Here is a 19486-nt window from a genome sequence, read left to right as displayed (position 1 = left end):
AGATAATTAATCTTTGTATCTTGCCATTTTACATATTTTCCAATATTTTGTAAGCACTGGAGTTACTGTGGACATTAAGAGTTATTTTTGCAGGCCCCCCTGGTGGCACAACAGGTTATAGGGCAGCACTATGCAGCTGTTTGTAGCCACTGTAGCACGAGTTTGATCCCTGGCCAAGGAGGTGATCCACATGGCGCAGCAGATCTCTCCTATCTCACCCACTGCTCCCCTCAGCCTGTTCTGTCTTTGGTGAATCCTCTCACCTCCCACATCTCTGGCCTGTAACTAAGTTCTTGTATTCATAAATAAATAAATCTTTAAAAAAATAAAATAAAAGTTATTTTTGCTTGATGATAGTTATGTTTTCAGGGAAGGGTAGACTGAAAAAGACAATCTTAATAAAGACCACTGTAGCATTAATGCCACCTATAGGTAAGAGTGCCAGAAAGTGATTTTTTTAAAGGAGAATTTGAAATTAATGCCAATTTCACATGGACTGATAACAATAAATTTTCAAGTAAAAAATTATAACACCTTATTTCTGATTTTTATCATGCCACATATTGCATGTAGAAATTTTTATCTGAAAGCATCATGTCTAAGTTTTTTTATTATAATAACTATTATAATAGTTTGTTTTTACATCATTTTGTGCCTTTTTGCATCTCAGCTGAAATCCCTGTGGACTACCCATCACCAGTTCACCCATATACAATCACCATAGTCCTGTGCACCCCCCACCCCCATTTTTGATCCCATTCCCCACTCCTCCCCCATAAAATGTCTCTGGTATATAGTCATTCATTATTATTTTTTCCCCTTGGTCCTTTACACTCCTGCTATGAGTGAAACGATCTGCTATTTTTCTTTCTGGCTTATTCCACTAAGCATGATCCCTTCAGCTCCATCCATGTTGCTGCAAAGGCATAGGTTTGTCTTTTTTGATTGCTGAATAATATTCCATTGTGAATATGTACCACATTTTTTTAATCCAGTCATCTACTTTTGAGCATTTGGATTGTAAATAAAGCAGCAATAAACATGGGGGTGCAGGTGTCTTTTTGAATCAGTGTTTTTGTGTCTTTTGGGTAGATACCTAGCAGTGGGATTGGTGGGTCATATAGAAACTCCATTTTTACATATCTAATTTTTTTTTTTGAAGATTTATTTATTCATACAGAATTGGGGTACAGGCCAGAGTTGCAGGGACCGGGAGAGGATTCACCAGAGACAGAGTAGGGAGCAGAACAGGCAGATCAACAAAGTACAATGCTGAGGGGAGCAGCGGGTCAGGAGAGGTCTGCGGTGTCATGTGGATCACCTCCGGGGCAGGCCGGGATCAAACTCATGCAGAAGTGGCTTTAGCTTCTTTAACCCACTGTGCCACCAGGGAGGGCCCTTTACATATCTAATTTTTTTTTTTTTTTAAGATTTTATTTTATTTGTGCATACAGAACTGGGATACAGGCCAGAGATGTGGAGGGTGAGAGAATTCACCAGAGACAGAGTGGAGTGCAGAACAGGCAGATCAACGAAATATACTGCTGAGGGGAGCAGCAGGCGGGTCAGGAGAGGTTTGCCACGCCATGTGGTCACCTCCGGGGCAGGCGGGAATCGAACTCATGCGGAAGTGGCTTTAGCTTCTCAGTGCTGTGCTTTAACCCGCTGCGCCACCAGGGAGGGCCACATATCTAATTTTTAATGGAGATTATTTTGTGTGATGAAGTCAAGAGTGTTAGCTGTATGCTTTTGATACTTAAATTTTTATGACAAGGATAAATTTGCCATTAGAACAAAACAAAAATTTAAAAAATCACTGACAATCCACATTTTTATTTTACTTAAAGAATCTACAATGCAAAATTTTAGCATATAAATATTACAGTGTCCTTTGTTTAAATGCATTTCGGTGCAATTCGATATTTTCTGTTTTAGGATTTTAGTCTCTTTTTTAAAGTTTTTTTTTTTAATATATTAGTAACATATGACATTATTTCAGTTTCAAATATACAACGTAATTATTTGTCTACTTTCCAAAATGATCATTACAGCAAATTTAGTTAACATGCATAGCCATACATAGTAACAAGATTTCTTTTCTAGACATGAGCACTTTAAAGATCTGTACTCTTCTAACTTTCAAATATGCAGTACAGTAATACTAATAATTAAATAGTTAATAGTACTAATTGTAGTCATCATGCTATTGGTTACATGCCCATTACTTATAACTGGAACTTAATACCCTTTGACCCAATTTCTTTCATTTTACCCCCCCTTTCCCAGACTCCAGCTGCTGACAACTGCTAATCTGTTCTCTATATCCATGAACCGATTTTTCATTTTATTTTGTTTTTAGATTCCACAAGTAAGGTGAGACTTTGTCGTTCTTTGTCTGAGTTACTTCACTTAGCTAATGCCCCCAAGGTCTATCCATGTTGTCTCAAGATGGAAAGATTTCATTTTTTTTTTTTTTTTTTAAGATTTATTTATTTGTACAGAACTGGGGTACAGGCCAGAGATGTGGAGGGTGAAAGGATTCACCAGAGACAGAGCAGGGTGCAGAACAGGCTGATCGACACAGTACATTGGTGAGGGGGGCAGCGGGCAAGTCAGGAGAGGTCTGCCACGCCATGTGGAGCTCCTTCAGGGCAGGCGGGAATCGAACTGATGCAGAAGTGACTTAAGCTTCTTAGTGCTGTGCTTTAACCCTCTGTGCCACCAGGGAGGGCCGATTTCATTCTTTTTGATGACTTCTATTTTTATGCTGCATCTTTTTGTCATTTCTCCCATTCAGTAGTGGGCATTTATATTGTTTCCATGTCTTCGATGTTGTAAATAATGTGTAGTGGACATGGGAGTACACCTGTCTTTTCTAGTTTGTGCTTTTCTTTAGGTAAATACCAAGAAGCAGAACTGCTGGATCATGTGGTAGTTTTATTTTTCATTTTTTGAGAACCTGCCACACTATTTCCTTAGTAGCTGTACCAACTTATATTCCCACCAACAGTGCGCAAGAGTTTTCTCAATATTCTCACCAACATTTGTTACTTGTTTTCTGATAATAGCCACTCTGATAGAAGGTGGTATATGTTGCTCTGTTTGTGATTTGCATTTGCCTGATTATTAATGGTGTTGAGCATCTTCTAATATACCAGTTGCCTGTTTTGTCTTCAGAATAATACCCACTCAGGTCTTCTGTCCATTTTTTAATAATTTGTTTGCTATCAAGTTCTGAGTTCTTTAATAATAGCTACTTATCAGAGACATGTTTTAGAAATATTTTCTCCCATTCAATAGGTCATCTTTTCATTTTATTGATGGTTTCCTCTGTTGTCTAGAAGCATTTAAGTTTGGCATAACTCCACTTGTTTAGTTTTGTTTTTGGTTTTGTTTGTTTAGTTTTGTTTAGTCTGATTCTTTGCTTCCAGAATCAGATCCAAAGAAACTATTACCAAGATCTAATGTTATGGAGCTCTAGAGCCTATGTTGTTTTCTAGGACTTTTATGATTCAGAACTTCGAGTCAAATTTTTAATTCATTATGACTTAATTTTTTGTGTATAGTATAAAATAGTGTTCCGGGTTCATTGCTTTGCCTGTGATTGTCCAGTCTTCCCAACACCATTCTTTTTCCTTTACTGAAGTAACATTAGCTTATAATACTGTATATCATTTAAGGGAATAGGTTCACACCTCACCAGATACATTTTATCACTCCACTCGTCCTTCCAAGTACCCTTATTCCTTCATTAAACACAAATCATTGTGTCACCTCCTACCTTTATTCCTATCCTTTTCGTCTAGTAGTCTCAGATCTAATCATATTTTTAGGACTTACTTAGGTTTAGTTTTGTCAGCTCCTTTGTGTGTTGGGGGGAATTTATTTGTTTTTTTTTGTTTGCTGTATATTCCATGTAAGTGAAATTATCTGATATTTACCTTTCTCCTTTTGGCTTGTTTCACTTAGCATAATACCCTCCAGTTCCAACCATGTTGTCACAATGTGATGAGTTATTTTTTTTAATAGCCAAATATTTTTCTATTGTGTAGATATATTCTTGGGCATTTAAGTTGTTTCCTTAAGTTGGCTTTGTAAATAGTGCTTCAGTGAACATAGGAGTTCATATATAACTCTTCAAGTTAGTGATTTTTAAAGTCAGGTATATATACCTAGAAGTGGGATTATTGAATCAGATCTGCTTTTTAATATTTTGAGGAATATCATACTGTTTTCCACTGAGACTGGACCAGTCTATATGTCCACCAGCAGTGTATGAGTGTTCCTTGTTCTCCACATCCTCACCAAATTAGGTGACTTTTATTTGAAATAGAGTGAAGAGTGAGGTGGTATTTCACTATGGTTTTAATTTTTTTTTAAAGATTTATTTATTCATACAGAACGGGGTACAGGCCAGAAATGCAAGGGTGAGAGGATTCACCAGGGACAAAGTGGGGAGCAGAACAGGCAGATCGACGAAGTACACTGCTGAGGGGAGCAGCGAGCAGGTCAGGAGAGATCTGCCTCGCCTTGTGGATCTCCTCCGGAGCAGGCGGGGATCGAACTCATGCGGAAGTGGCTTAAGCTTCTTAGTGCCGTGCTTTAATTCTTAGTGCCGTGCTTTAACCCGCCTCGCCACTAGGGAGGGCCACTATGGTTTCAATTTTCCCTGATAATAAATGATGTTGGACATTGTTTTATGTGCCTATTTGCCAACTCTATATAAAGAAGGATCTTTTTAGCCTTCCTGCCCACTTTTTCATTGGACTCTGTTTTCTTTCTTGTTAAATTGTATTGGTTCTTTGTAGCTATTGGATACTAGTCCCTTTTCAGATGAACGATACGCAGATATTTTTTCCTAATTCAGTAAGGTATATATATTTTTTTAAAGATCTATTTATTTATGCATACAGAACGGGGGTACAGGCCAGAGGTGCAGGGGCGGCGAGAGGCTTCACCAGAGACAGAATGGGGAGCAGAACAGGCAGATCGAGGAAGTACACTGCTGAGGGGAGCAGCGGGCAAGTCAGGAGAGGTCTGCCACACTATGTGGTCTCCTCCGGGGCAGGCGGGAATCATACTCATGCGGAAGCGGCTTTAGATTCTCAGTGCTGTGCTTTAACCCGCTGCGCCACCAGGGAGGGCCAAGGTATATATTTTTTAATGATTGTTTATTCAGAAATTTGCTAGACCGATATAAACCTATTCTTTTTTATTTTTGCTTTTGTTTTTCTTGCCTCTAGCACCATTTATTGAAGAGTCTATCCTTCTGTCATTGTATATTGTTCACTCCTTGTTGATTTGATAAAACTTACAGGAGTAAGAAAGAAAAATTAAGAGGTCTAGAAAATTAATTAGAAAGTTAAACCAGCTTTTAGGAATATTTTACATTGTGAAGAATCAGCTTCTATTACCTTAACATTTATATTTTTTAAAAAGACTATACTCCTTATTAACTTGAAAAATAAAAACAACACTACCAAACTATTGAATTAGCTACACTCTTCTCATTCTTTTTAAGTCAAGTGAACATGAACTCTGTGAGTAAAATTCTATGAAACTACCTATAAGGCATCACAATGATATTTTTAGCCATTAAATTAAAAAATCTTTTCATTAACTAGCAGGCAACTATAATTCAGAGCCACTCAGCAAAAGAGGAGTGAGAGGATTTAAAATGAGTGGAAAGTGCACAAGGGACTGTGCTGATGTTCATGGTTGACTTAATAGTGGGAATTTTATGGGTCCTACACCTGAGAAGAGAAAACAAACTATAAAAAACTGAATAATGTATAAAATAGAGAGAGAAATATTTGAAAATCTTGTCTCATTGGCCAACATATGTAAAATGTTTTATGTTTCCCCAATGCTTTATTTAAGGGAAAGATCCTTTATTGAAACCTTGCTTATAATTCTTGAGATAATGAATTCTTTTTTGTGTGTAGCCTGAGATTAGTACACCTGTTGTTTACTTTTTATTAGTATTTAGCTTAATTGCTAAGATCTGAAATTATTGCTAACATCTATTGTTAAAATAGGTGCTGTTCCTATAATCAGATGTTCAAGAGGAACAGCAGCAGAAATGGTAGCTGTGGTGAGTTCACACAAATATCCATTGGGTAGAAATAATATGTCAATTGATTTCTATAAGTACCTCAGGTGGTTCTGTTAATATTTAGTATACGATTCTATAGGTCATATATGTTAAATACAAAACACAAATATTTTTATTTATAACTTTGGGATTACACCAAAAATAAAAAGTGATCACTGGGAATATATAATATGATGACATAAAATGTCTTCTCTGATGTGCCATTTCATTGCTGTTCTTTTTTAGTAAAATGAATATTCCTTCTCTCCAAAAGTGTAGACAAGTAGGTTCCTTCCAGATCATTTAATACTTCACTTAGCAGATATTTATTATCATAATCATATTGAATATGGTTTAGTGCATTTTGTTTTCCCACTGCACCAGAGTAAAATAATTTAAGTTAAGCATTCAAAAATCTGCTTAAAAGTTAAAAAAATAAGAGGACTCCAGAGGATGGCATCAAAGAATCTCCCTATTTTGCTCTGGGGTGAGTAAACTGAGAGCTAAATGCAGATAGACACTAGATGCAGAGGATCCTGCAACATGGGGCAAAATTGGAGAGGCTTGTGATAACCAGACATACACTGTGTGCAACAGAGATGATGGCTGAAAAAATTCAACTCTGGACAGCAAAAGCATGAATGGGGGAGTCTTCCACCAGGTTGGAAACCATGGTCATGCCTTTGCCCAGAGAGGGCAAAATTGCTTGTTGTGGATCTAACCATACGAGATATAATTAGATACCGGGGTGAACAAGGTGTGGAAGGGTCCCAAGAGAGGAAGACTATGCTTAGAAAGTCACAGTTCCTCCTTATCTATTTCTCCCAGCAGTGGATGGATCAAGGGGCTGAATGCATACACTGAGGCTGTGTTGGGACATGCCATGACTCCACTGAAAACTTAGTACAGACTACAAAGATGCTTGTCTGAAACCCAGAGGATTACTAACAGGAGTAATCTAGGCACAAATCAGCTAACAGATTTGTTCCCCTTGATACATACCGCCATCTATTGGAAAAGTGGAAGCTCTGCGCCTTTAATATTTAGAAAGCAAATATGAGATGAAAAAACAAACTGCACCCTGAGTTCTCAAAGGAATACTGTACTTCAGAAAGAAAATAAGAACCCAGAACCAAACCACAAACATGTGGAAGATCTTTTCTCCCTATCAGGTGGATTTCAAGATTGCCATGGTAAAGAACACAGAAAAAGCTCATCAGATATACAAGAAAACTTAGATAATAATTGAATATCCTAAGGTATAAAACAAAAGGTCAAATTGAAGTTTTAAATAAGAAAATAATGGATATACAAGCTGCAAAAAAGATCAACAGAATTAAAAGAATTCTGGAGAAAACACATTTTCTGAGGAAAATACACACACCCCCAGACCAATCTCCCTAATAAAGACAGATCTAGAAATCCTCGACATTATCTTAGTAAATTGAGTTAAGCAAAGAATAAAAAGGATCATACACCAAGACCTATTGGGATTTACTCCAGGCAGATAACAGTAGTTTAACATTTGAAAATTTAATTAATGTTAATTAAAAGGAAAAATAAAAATCATATTATTGTAGCAAAAAGATGCCTTAAGAAGACACTTGAAAGGATTCAATATCCATTTATGATAGAAAAACTTAAACGGGGTAGGTGGGCTGTCCCTTAACATAATGAAGGTCACATGACAAATCCACAGCTATGATCATTCTCAATGGTAAAAAACTGAAAGCTTTTCCACTAAGATTTGGTAAAAGACAAAGTCCATTTTCACCACTACTGTTTAACAGAGCATTGTAAGTCAACTAGACAATTCAAGAGAAGGATATAAAAAAAAAACCTAAATTGGAAGTGAAAAAGCTGTCGTCATTTGTAGTGATGTGACAGTATATGTAGAAACCATAAAGATTCCACTAAAAACCTAAACGAAACAGTTCAGCAAATACTCAAAAATGTGTGGCCTTCCTATATGCATACAATGAGCTAGAAGAGAAATCAAGAAAACAGTACCATTTAAAATTGTATCCAAATGAATTACATACCTAGGGTAAACTTAACAACAGGAGGTAAAGGACCTATACTGAAAACTGTCAGATATCGTTAAAAGATATAGAAGACACAAAGAAATGAAAAGAGATTCCCTGAATAATTAATTGGAAGAATTAGCATTATCAAAATGGCCTTCTTACCCAAAATAATACACAGATTCAGTGCAATACTGATCAGTTTCAATATCATTCTTCAGATAAATAGACAAGCATAACTAACATTCATATGGAACCACAAAAGACTACAGATGTCCACAACAATCCTGACAAAAAAAGTAAAGAATGGTGGCATCAGCATCATATTTCCAGACTTCAAACTACTCTATAAAGTTATAATCAAAACAGAATTATATTGAAGCAGAAACAGAGGCACAAACCAATAGAATAAAATTGAGAACCTAGAAATAAATTTCACCTTTATTGGCCTCTTCAATAAATGGTGTTAGGAAAACAGGATCATTGCTTCTCAGCCTTTTAGCTAATAGCAAGTATAGGAAAACAGGATCACTATCTGCCCACACATTGAAAACAGACCAAAATGTATCAAAAACCTGGCTATGAGACCTGAAACCATAAAATATATAGAGATAGCTTAGGTAAAACTCTCCACAGGCTGCAGAGATGTCTTTGTGAATTTGTCTACAACAGCAAGGAAAACAAAAGAGAATATAAATAAATGGAACGACATCAAATTAAAAAAACTTCTGCACAGAGAAAGAAACTTCATTAAAGCAAAAAGATAGCCAGAGAAGACCAAAACACTAATTCAAAGGATATATACACTTCTGTGTATATTGTAGCACTATTCACAATAACCAAGCTATAGGATAAAAAACAAATGCCCCAAAACAGACAGTGGATCAGGAATATGTGGTGTATATAACACAAAGGGCTACTTATTACTCAGTTTTTAAAAAAAATTTAAACTCTTGCCATTTGTAACATCATAAATGGAACTGGAAGGGATTGTGCATAGTAAATTAAAGATACCAGATGGTATCATAAGTGTAGAAAATAGAGCAATAAACCAAAGGGTCAGATAAAGCCAAAGCCAGTCAACAAACCAAACTCTGATTGTAAAACTGAAGCTACTGGAGAAAAGGGAGAAGAGAAAATAAAGTGGGAAGGGAGCACATTGTACAATGGTTTTGGACTATGGATGCTTGGTAGTGGGTGTGATGTGGTAACAACCACCTGAAAGGGGACTTCTTATGCCTATAAAGCACAACCAACCTGTAAATCAGTGTTGCTACCAAAAACAAAAACAAAATGTCAAAAATTAATAAGGGATAAGACAAATTAAGTTTTGGAGTTTTATTAGCCCAAATGAATCATTGATTGGTAGACTGCTTTCTATTACATATTACATTTCTATTCTGTAGACACTTGAAGTCACCACTATAGAAATAATGTTATTGGTAGATGAGAATCATGCCTCAGGAGCTGAGATTATGTCACTTTTGCAAAGGCTTTCCTGTACATAAAATAAAAGTAGTTGAACTATGCTTGTTAGTGAAATCAGACTGAAATCACAGTAGAAATCCTTTAAGTTCTAGATATGATGATATTGAAATAGTAGAAATTATAGAATGGAAATACTGAAGAAAATAAAATTAGATATTAGAAAGCTTTCTTATAAAGAAATTCCAAATTTTTAGGTTATGAAATGTTTTAAAGTCCTATCAAATTCATTAAAGAGGTAACCTAAAATTTGATTTTTCAGAAACTAGATAAGAAACTTCGGGAAAATCTCAGAGATGCAAGAAATAGTCTTTTTACAGGTGACACGCTTGGAGCTGGACAATTCAGGTATTGTTGGTTATTATACTTATAGAACTTGAAAATGAAACTTTGTAGAACTTTGGGGTTTTATTTTTATTTTGGTTTTTATATAGACTACCCTTATATTTGTGTTTTTTCTTTTTTTTTTTTTAAGATTTATTTATGTATACAAGAATTGGGGTAGACCAGAGGTGCATGGGGTGAGAGGATTCACCAGAGACAGAGTAGGGAGCAGAACAGGCAGACTAAAGTAAATAAAATGTTGAGCGAAGCAATGGGCAGGTCAGGAGAGGTCTGCTGAACTATGTGGGTCACCTCCCTGGCTGAGAATTGAACTTGTGCTGCAGTGACTTAGGATAGCTTTACAGTGCTGTGCTTTAATCCATTGCGCCACCAGAGAGCACAAGCACCTTACTCTTGTAATTGAAATGTTTCCCACTGCTTATTTATTTATACAAATCTGTTGTCCACTGCTTATTTCGTTATACATACAGAATTGGGGTACAGGCCAGAGGTTCAGGGATGGTGAGAGGATTCACCAGAGTCAGAGTAGGGAGCAGAACAGGCTGACCAACGAAGTACACTACTGAGGAGAGCAGTGGGTGGGTCAGGAGAGGTCTGCTGTGCCATGTGGATCACCTCCAGGGCAGGGATTGAACTCATGCTGAAGTGGCTTTAGCTTCTTATTGCTGTGCTTTAACCTGCTGCGCCAAGAAGAGCCCAAAATCTGTTTTGTTTTGTTGGTTTGTTTTTTAAAGATTTATTTGTGCATACAGAACTGGGGTGCAGGCCAGAGGCGCAGGGGCAGTGAGAGGATTCACCAGATACAGAATGGGGAGCAGAACCGGCAGATCGATGAAGTACACTGCTGAGGGAAGCAACGGGCAGGTCAGGAGAGGTCCGCCTCGCCATGTGGATCACCTCCAGGGCAGGCGGGGTTTGAACTCATGCGGAGGTGGCTTTAGCTTCTTAGTGCTTTGCTTTCACCCGCTGCGCAACCAGGGAGGGCTAAAATCTGTTTATTTTTAATGAGGCTTACTAATCTGTTTGACTCCTATTTTTCTGACATAAGCTTTAAAAACCAATATAAAAACACTAATTTATTTGGATACTAATTTATTTGGGATAGAAATGGGCTATTTTGTGGGGGGAGGGTTTTTTTTCCTTTTTTTTTTTACATTAGTCTTCATTTTGTACATTTTTTCATTGCAGTTGTAATCCCCATCGACTTCCACCACCATTTCACCCAGGTGCCATCACCATAGTTGAAATGGGACATTTTAATTTACCTTCTTAGAGTAGAAACTTCTACTTGACATTTTATCATCTTTCGGAAAAACTTTGTATTTTTATGACTATAACAGTCAGAAGCCATAGTCTCAATTACTAGTAAGCCTCTTGGTAATGGAAAAAAAGTGTAAAAATTCTGATGTGCCTTTCTCCCTAAATTAAAGTTTCCATTTTTTCATTGAAGTACTAGTAATTAATTTTGCATGGCCCTTGTCATCATTAGCATGTCTAGCATGAATTGGTAATGCCAAAGTTAACAGTTGTTTACGTATTATTGAATAGAAATTCCAAAAATGACCAACATGTATAGTTTGTAGTATATGTATATGTAGTATATGTAGTTTCTGTTGGATATTAAAAATAACGGACAGTTTGGAGTTGAAGTCAAAAACCTATACAAGGGCCCTCCCTAATGGCACAGTGGATTAAAGCACAGCACTATAAAGGTATCAGCAACTACTGCAGCATAAGTTTGATCCCCAGCCAAGGAGGTGACCCACATGGTGCAGCAGACCTCTCCTCTCTTCCCTACTTCTCCCCTCAACACTGTATTTCAGTCAGTCAGCCTGTTCTGTTCCCCGATCTGTCTCTCCTGAATCCTGTTACCCACTTCTCCCACCTCTCACCTATACCCCAGTTCTTGGATGCATAAATAAATAAGATCGTATAAAAAAAAAAAAAACCCAAATAATTGAAACTTATATTTACTTGAATGGACAGTATGGAAAGTCAATATTTATCCTCAGGCTTATGTAAATTAATAAGCAAAGCTGTGAAAATGAACTTATATTCAGAGTAAAACTTCTGTCCAGAAATAATAATTTTACAGTAACCTTCCATAAATTTCAAGTCAATAATTATGCATTCTAGAGTTTAATGTATTACTCCTGTAATTGGCATTAATGCTAACACATTGTGTTTCAATTATTTGGTCTCTCAGCTCCCGTTTTATTTTATGCCATGCTGTGATATCATTGCTTATCGTAAGTGTTATTCAAAATGTACTTCATTAAATAGAGCAAAAGTACTAAATTCTCACCTGATTTTTTTTTTTAGCAGTAGCACTGTGCCATACCTTACTTAGTAGTTCTTTTCCTCTTTACAGTACTCTGACATAAGCTTTAAAAGCCAATATAAAAACACTAATTTATTTGGATACTTATAAATTATAATTTGGGGTCAACAATCTTGTTGGAACTGTTGTTGAATACATTTTAACCTTAGCATGGGGTAATGATCTTCAACCAGGAGCAATTTTGGATTCAATGAGACATTGGTAATATCTGGAGATATGCTTGATTGTCACAATTGGGTAGATGCTACTGGAATGCATTGGGATACATTATAGGATGCTGCTAAAATCACCTTCTACAGTCCCCCATAACAAGATTATCTTACCCCAAATGTTAGTAATGCTGAGTTAAACCCTGCTATAGACTATCCTCCCTAACCTTCTACATAGTTCTGGAGTAATAAATGATAAGTAGCCAAGGGTCGCACTCCTTTTTATTGCAGCCTTATAATAAATACAGTTGGGTAGTGCCATTGTCCTACACCCACTAGGGTGTATTGAGTTACTAAAATGATCAGAGATTTCTTGCAGGAGAAATTATAGTTAATATAATAAAATAGACTGCCTTTGAGAGTTGATATGTACTGCATAATGCCTCTGATGCATATAATTTGGAGACACATAACCGAATGACATTGTGCCCAAATGCTTTAAGTGTTTATCTTTCACTTCTGAATTATAATAGTGGACTTAACCAATATATGAAGTATCTGATAGGTGAATAATTAATATAACTAGGTTCCATTGTGGCATGTTTTAGCTTTATATTATAATGGAATAGGGTTTCTAAAACCTGCTTTTTTAAAATACATTTACAGATAGACGCTTATGCAAATGTTTCATAAATTATGTTTAAGTCTTACTTTCCTTGTTTCCCCAGAAATCAAACAATGGCTGTTCCTTTTTCAGTTTTTTTCAAAATGTGAAATGGAAATCTCAGTAGAAAAAACTTTTTCTTTCTTTGATAACTAAATATTAGGCTGTGAAAGTATTTGTGTAGATTATTTCCCCTAAGAAAATTTTCTAAATAAGACTTAAAATGTGGTATTATATTCACTCTAATTGTGCTAAAAATAATTTGTTTAGAGCCACATATTATAAAATGTCAGTATTATTCACATCACAATGACATGTACTGGAAAGTTAGAAAAATTTAGATATATATACACTATTACAAGAGTTATATGAATTTTTTTTTTTAATGTATTTACAGCTTCCAACGGCCCTTATTAGTCCTTGTTGACAGAAACATAGATTTGGCAACTCCTTTACACCACACTTGGACATATCAAGCCTTGGTGCATGATGTACTGGTAAGAGGCTAAAAATATCATTTGTTAGTAAAATGTACTAGCAGTTAGTGATCTCCTTGACATAAAACTAACACGATAACTGCAGAAACACAGGTGAGTATAACTGAGATACAGAACAAAAAGGTGATAGATTTTGGTATCACTGGTGAAAGCTAGATTTGGTGATAGAATAATAAAACATTAAAGTTTAAAGTCACATTGTTGTGATTTTTAAATTACATAGGATTGAACAGTAGTATTGCAAACAGTGATAAAAAAAGGAATAAAGGAAAATGCATGACATTTTTCATACTAAGTAAATAAATATGTTCTATGAGGAATAAAAGCTATTAATTTCTCCCTTTTGCTGGAAATCAAGTAAGTCTTATGATAGAAATAAATAGCAGTTTTACATTATACTGTGTTTTCTAAAGTAATCTTGCATATGTAATTTCATACGCAAAAAAAAATTCTGTGCAATACTTATTTACTAATATTGTGATATGTATAGATAAATAAGACACACCCCTAATCTTCAAAAGCAGTGGGGAAAAAATAGTTGCACAAATAATTTCTGTACAGTACACTGTGTAATAAAACCAGAAGAATCCCTGTTTGATAAATGGAAAAGTTGAGACACCACTTAAATCATTGGCTGTCAAGCACTGCAACAACTCCCATTCTGAACCTTTAGGGATTATACTCTATAATAATGTATTACTAAAAAAAAAAAATTGCCTAAAATAGCATATAGGTAGTTAAGACATGCAATCAATAGTTTACATTTAAAGTTTCTTTAAAACTCAGATTTTAAGTATGAGTTATTACTCTAGATAAATCATGTTTCAGGATTACTGATCTTATGACGTTCTGTACACTTCTCTATCTTGAATTCTCTGCCATCTTAGACTCTAAGATGAGAGTCAAGGAAATAATTGTCAACTCTCTAATTTATTTGAGAAGGTAAAAGAATCAAGAAACTGCTGAATTAAAACCTGAGTAATAGAACTTGGAAACTGGTTTCTGAAGGGCAAGTGAGAGATGAAGAACAGGAATTTAGTTAAACTAATTTTAATAATAAAGCAGATGAAATTATCCTTCTTCCTACACCTTATATTCTAGTAGGAGACATATGCAATAAATAAAATAACAAATTACATAAAATTTCAGAAGATGAAAAATAGATTGGAGGAAAAGAAAGTAGATAGTGGTGATAGTGATTTGCCATTTTAAAAAGGAAATAACTATTAATAAAGATACATTTGAGGAAAAATCTAAAGGAGGTAAATTAGTGAATTATGTAGCTATATGGGAGAATAGCATTTCTGGCAGAAGGGTGCCTAATCTGTTTCTAGATGGCAAAGTGGCCAGGTGATGCCAGGAAAATAACTGATAAAATTAAAAATATAGACTAAGACATTATAGGCCATTATATAAGGCCTGTTGACTTCTAATTTGAGAGAAACAAGGAGCCACTGCAGTTTTAAGTAAAGAAATGACATCTGGTACATATTTTTAAAAGATCACTTTTGCTGCTGTGTTAAAAACAGACTCCTTGGGGGCATAGGAAGAATCAAAGAGACTGATTTAGGAGACTAGTGCAGCTATCTTAGCAAGAGGTGATGATTTCTTATACTAGGATGGAAGTGGTGAGGGTTGGGATGATCTATTGAATTTTGAACACAGGATTTGCTGATGAATTGGATATGGCCTCTAAGAGAAAGAGAGGTAATAGGACAACACAAGATTTGGGCCTTTGTAAATGGATAGACATTACTTACTGAGATGTCAGACACATGGCAGGAGCAATTTTGCCAAGGAAGATCAGATGTTAAGTTTTAGATGAGTTAAATGTGGGATATGTATTCATTATACAAATGTAGGTAAATACATAGATAGGAGTCTGGAGTTCAGGAAAGAAATCTGTTCTAGAGAAGTATTTTGGGAGTATTATCTATATGTGGTGTTTAGAGCCAAAAGATATGATGAGGTCACCAAGGGAATTGGTATAGAAAAGATCCAAGAACTTGAACTCTTAAGTACTTTCATTTTTCAGAGATCAGAGACTTGAGTAGAAACTATCAATGAAGATTTGGGGAAAAGAAACCTAGAACAGTAGAACTGTGTTGTTTGGAAGCCAGTGAGTTAAATCTTTCACAGAGGAGACTGGAATCTGCCTAGACACATGCTAGTCTGTGACTGTCATGGTTATTAATGACTTTGGTAAGACAAGCTTCTTTACTGTGGCAAAACACTGGAAAGTTTGCCCATTCAATAGAGGCAAAACACAGGATAAGATTGAAGAGATTGAAAGAGAGGCAAAAGAGTGGTATAGATAAATTAAACGAGTTTTGCTGTATAAGGGAGCTGAGCAAAGGGATGATTGATTGCTCGTTAAAGATCTGATGTCAGAAAAGATTTTTCAATAAGAAATTACTGTATGTGTATTGGAATCAAAACAGAAAGGTTGATAATGAAATAGATGAGTGTTCTGCAGGTCTGTAGGAGGCATTCTAGACTATAGTGATGATTGACTAGGATTTCTCCGCATTGGCATTCTTGACATTTTGGACTAGATGACTCTTTGTTGTGGGTGTACCGTCCTATACATTGTAGGATCTTCTACTCTATAAAGTCCATTAGCACTACCTCATTTGTGACAATCAAAATATCTTCACACATTGTCAAATATGCCCAGGAGGTAGAGAAGCAAAATTGCCTTTTATTAATAATTACTGTTATAGGCTGTTAAGAAAAGCTTCAAAGCTGAAGTTTTAGAGAAGACAAGTGAAGGACCTATCTCAATCACAGATCCAATCCTTGAGATGTGTGACAAGTTTTAAATAAACACAATTTTGTCATATGAGAAGGCTATAGGATAAAGCTAGTTATAATTCAAGATAATTTAGTGGACATTCAGAGTAGATGTTCACAATAGGGTATTTTGCTGATGACTGAATTTCAGAGTGTATGACAGAAAGATTTCAGGAATCAGGTAAAAATGAAAGATGAGATTTGGAGAGGTAGTTCAGGAGTCACAGAAGGAATAATGGCCATCATGACATAGTATTAATGGTTTCGAGTTAGATTTGGTTGGTGGGCCCAGACTATTAGGTGGGAGTAAGGGGTGAGGGTCTTAGAAGAGCAGATATAGATCACAATCTCTGTTCCTGTCAGTGGTATATGGGAAGCTGTGTGAAGTATTAAGATACTAAGCTTTCTCATTCCTGAACTGAAAGCATTCCTGCAGGAATTTAAAGTACATGATGTTTTGAATGTTGGAGATAAGACATATGTTCAAGTTATTTCAGTGTAAAGGTATATATATATGTACTGCATTATGGGAAACATAACTTGGAGCAGAGATTTCTCTAAACCAAAGGAAAACTGGTCTTGTGGTTTTCATTGAGTGAAATTTCACACAGTGAAATAAGAATAATTAAGACTGTGAGAGGAGTTTTTGAGACTGGGCTTTATTTATATAATAATTTCCTACACTTTGAAATGAAAATATTTTTTTGAAAATGCAAGACAGTGACAGTAGTGTGGTGATTTGGGGGTTTTGTTTGTTTGCCCTAATCATCTTAACTGGAGAAAATGTTGGCAACCTGTGCCTCCAAAGAATTTAATTCAACATTCATTATGAGCCTAATGTGTGCCAGACACTGTGGTAGTCTGGGAACAAAGCAGACGTGATCCCTGCCTACATGGAGGTATAATGGATTCCTGTGGCCACTTGGGATCATAAATAATAGAGAATGCACATCTCTAATATTATTTTTTAATGCCGTCTTTTCTTTATAGCATTATTATTAGAATATTTAGTCCTTATGAATTTGTCTCTTTGTGAAGACGAGTTATCTATCATAAGCCACACAATTTACATTGATATAAGCCTGTTTATTAATGTAGTTTCTAGATGTGTGAAAACTATAATTGAGATATCATAAACTGCAAATTGCCATCTTTTGACTGTATAAGCTGCATTTTTTTTAGTTTCTTTTAAGCTTTAAAAGTTAGTAGTAACTATACCCATTATCTCCACAAGATGGTGTAAAAGTTCTAGCTATGGAATGTTAACTTGAAATTTTAGCTTGCTTTTCATATTAAATATCTTTTCCTGAAATTCTGTTAACACTGATAATATTTATATATCAGACCTTGGAAACAGCTCTTAAAATTCATGCAGTTTCCCTATTTGTCAGAAAGATGACTGTTGTCACTAAAGTGAGCAATAGACTTTTTTGGTGAAAAACTTAGCGGTGTCCCTTTCTTTTCTGGGACTGTAGGAAGCAAGTTAATTAGAAAGCCATGAGCTTTTTTAATTGTATCTTGATTGTGGGAGGGGTAGATTTGATTGTTCAACTATAATGAGTAGTTTCCCTTCACAAAGGGATAGCTGTTTCATCTCAGTGTGTTGCTTTTTACTGGACCTTTGTTTTTGAAAATCGTGTGACCCTTTTTGTGCCTTTTACCCTCTACTACTTTCTCTCATTTGAAACTTTAAATCAGCATTTATTTATGTTCATATCCATAGGCACTTTATAATATAAAGTTTATTTTTTTCCTAGCCACTCCAAAAAAGGACATGGTTTTCAAATTAACACATACTTCTAAAAGGTTATTAAAAAAGCATTTTAGAAATAGGTATATTCTTACAGATATGTGATTGCAGCATAATATATACCTAACTGTAGTTCTAAGTTACTTGCTTTATTGATGTTGATTCTGTAGTCTCTGTTAACAAAATTTCTAGCGCTACAGTATAGTAGCGTTTGCTTAAAAGTCAAGAATATAATGTAAACATTTACTCATTTAATATAAACACAGATTGTTCAAAACTGAACAAACTAGTTGTGTGAAGTTCCTACTAAAGGGGTAGTTATGTAAAAATCCAGAAGACATTCTTAGTTTCATTCATTTTTTTAAATGATACTATTATGTATATTTTTATATTTATTACTATTTCTGAACTTAGATTAAAATTTTACTTAATCAAAGGGCAAAAAAAGTATGTAGTATTTACTATTGTTAGTATAGGTACTATTCACTTATCTACCATCTCCTCTCCTATATCCTAGTTGTTTAAGGTGTAAGATTTTGAGACAACTATCTTACCTATATAACACTTTACACAGAATTTATAGTTTGTTTTTTGATTCAGTGATTCTTTTTTTTTTTTGAAGATTTATTGTATTTATTCATACAGAACTGGGGTACAGGCCAGAGATGCGGAAGGTGAGAGGATTCACCAGGGACAGAGTAGGGAGCAGAACAGGCAGATTGACAAAGTACACTGCTGAGGGGAGCAGTGGGCGGGTCAGAAGAGGTCTGCGGCGCCATGTGGATCTCCTCTGGGGCAGGCAGGGATCTAACTCATGCGGAAGTAGCTTAAGCTTCTTAGTGCAGTGCTTTAACCCGCTGCGCCACCAGGGAGGGCCTGATTCAGTGATTCTTTAAAATATTCTAAATTATATTTTTCTCTTTTGTCTACACAAATTTTTTTGCTTTTCTCATCATTAACTGAAGTTTGATGTTCTCAATCAGTGTCATATGACAGAAATAAAATCTATAATTTTAGATTCTAGTAGCTACATGAAAAAGAACCTAGGTTTATTTTTGTAATATACTTTACATAACCCAGAATACTAGCATTTAAAACATCAATTATTTTGAGTTAAGCAAACAGAAGTTTATTTTTTCTCATATCAGGAAATCTAAAATAGGTAGGCAGTTTAGCATTGAATCAGTAGCTCAAGGTTTTCAGGGTTAATATCTCCTATCTTTGTCTTGTCCTGTGGTTTCCTGGTACTGCTGGAGGAAAGCACTGGAGGCAGTATTGTAAACAGCCATCTGTATCTTATTGGCAGGAGCTGTGTGAAGGACATTCTTAACTTTAAGGGTGACT

General features: G+C 35.5%; 1 protein-coding gene across 1 annotated transcript in view; it reads left to right on the top strand.

Moving 5' to 3' along the window:
• SCFD1 (sec1 family domain containing 1) overlaps positions 1-19486 on the top strand; it is a 90993-nt gene that overhangs the window by 14080 nt on the left and 57427 nt on the right. The window contains exons 8-10 of the mRNA XM_004681961.2: positions 6039-6094; positions 9866-9951; positions 13500-13599. Of these exons, the coding sequence (XP_004682018.1) occupies positions 6039-6094; positions 9866-9951; positions 13500-13599 (242 nt within the window). The remainder of the gene's footprint in view (positions 1-6038; positions 6095-9865; positions 9952-13499; positions 13600-19486) is intronic.

The sequence above is a fragment of the Condylura cristata genome, unplaced genomic scaffold (genome assembly GCF_000260355.1).
Source record: "Condylura cristata isolate star-nosed mole 26May11 unplaced genomic scaffold, ConCri1.0 scaffold00013, whole genome shotgun sequence".
Classification (NCBI taxonomy): Eukaryota; Metazoa; Chordata; class Mammalia; order Eulipotyphla; family Talpidae; genus Condylura; species Condylura cristata.
Note: the sequence above shows the minus strand (reverse complement) of the source record. Positions and strands in the feature narration are given on the sequence as shown.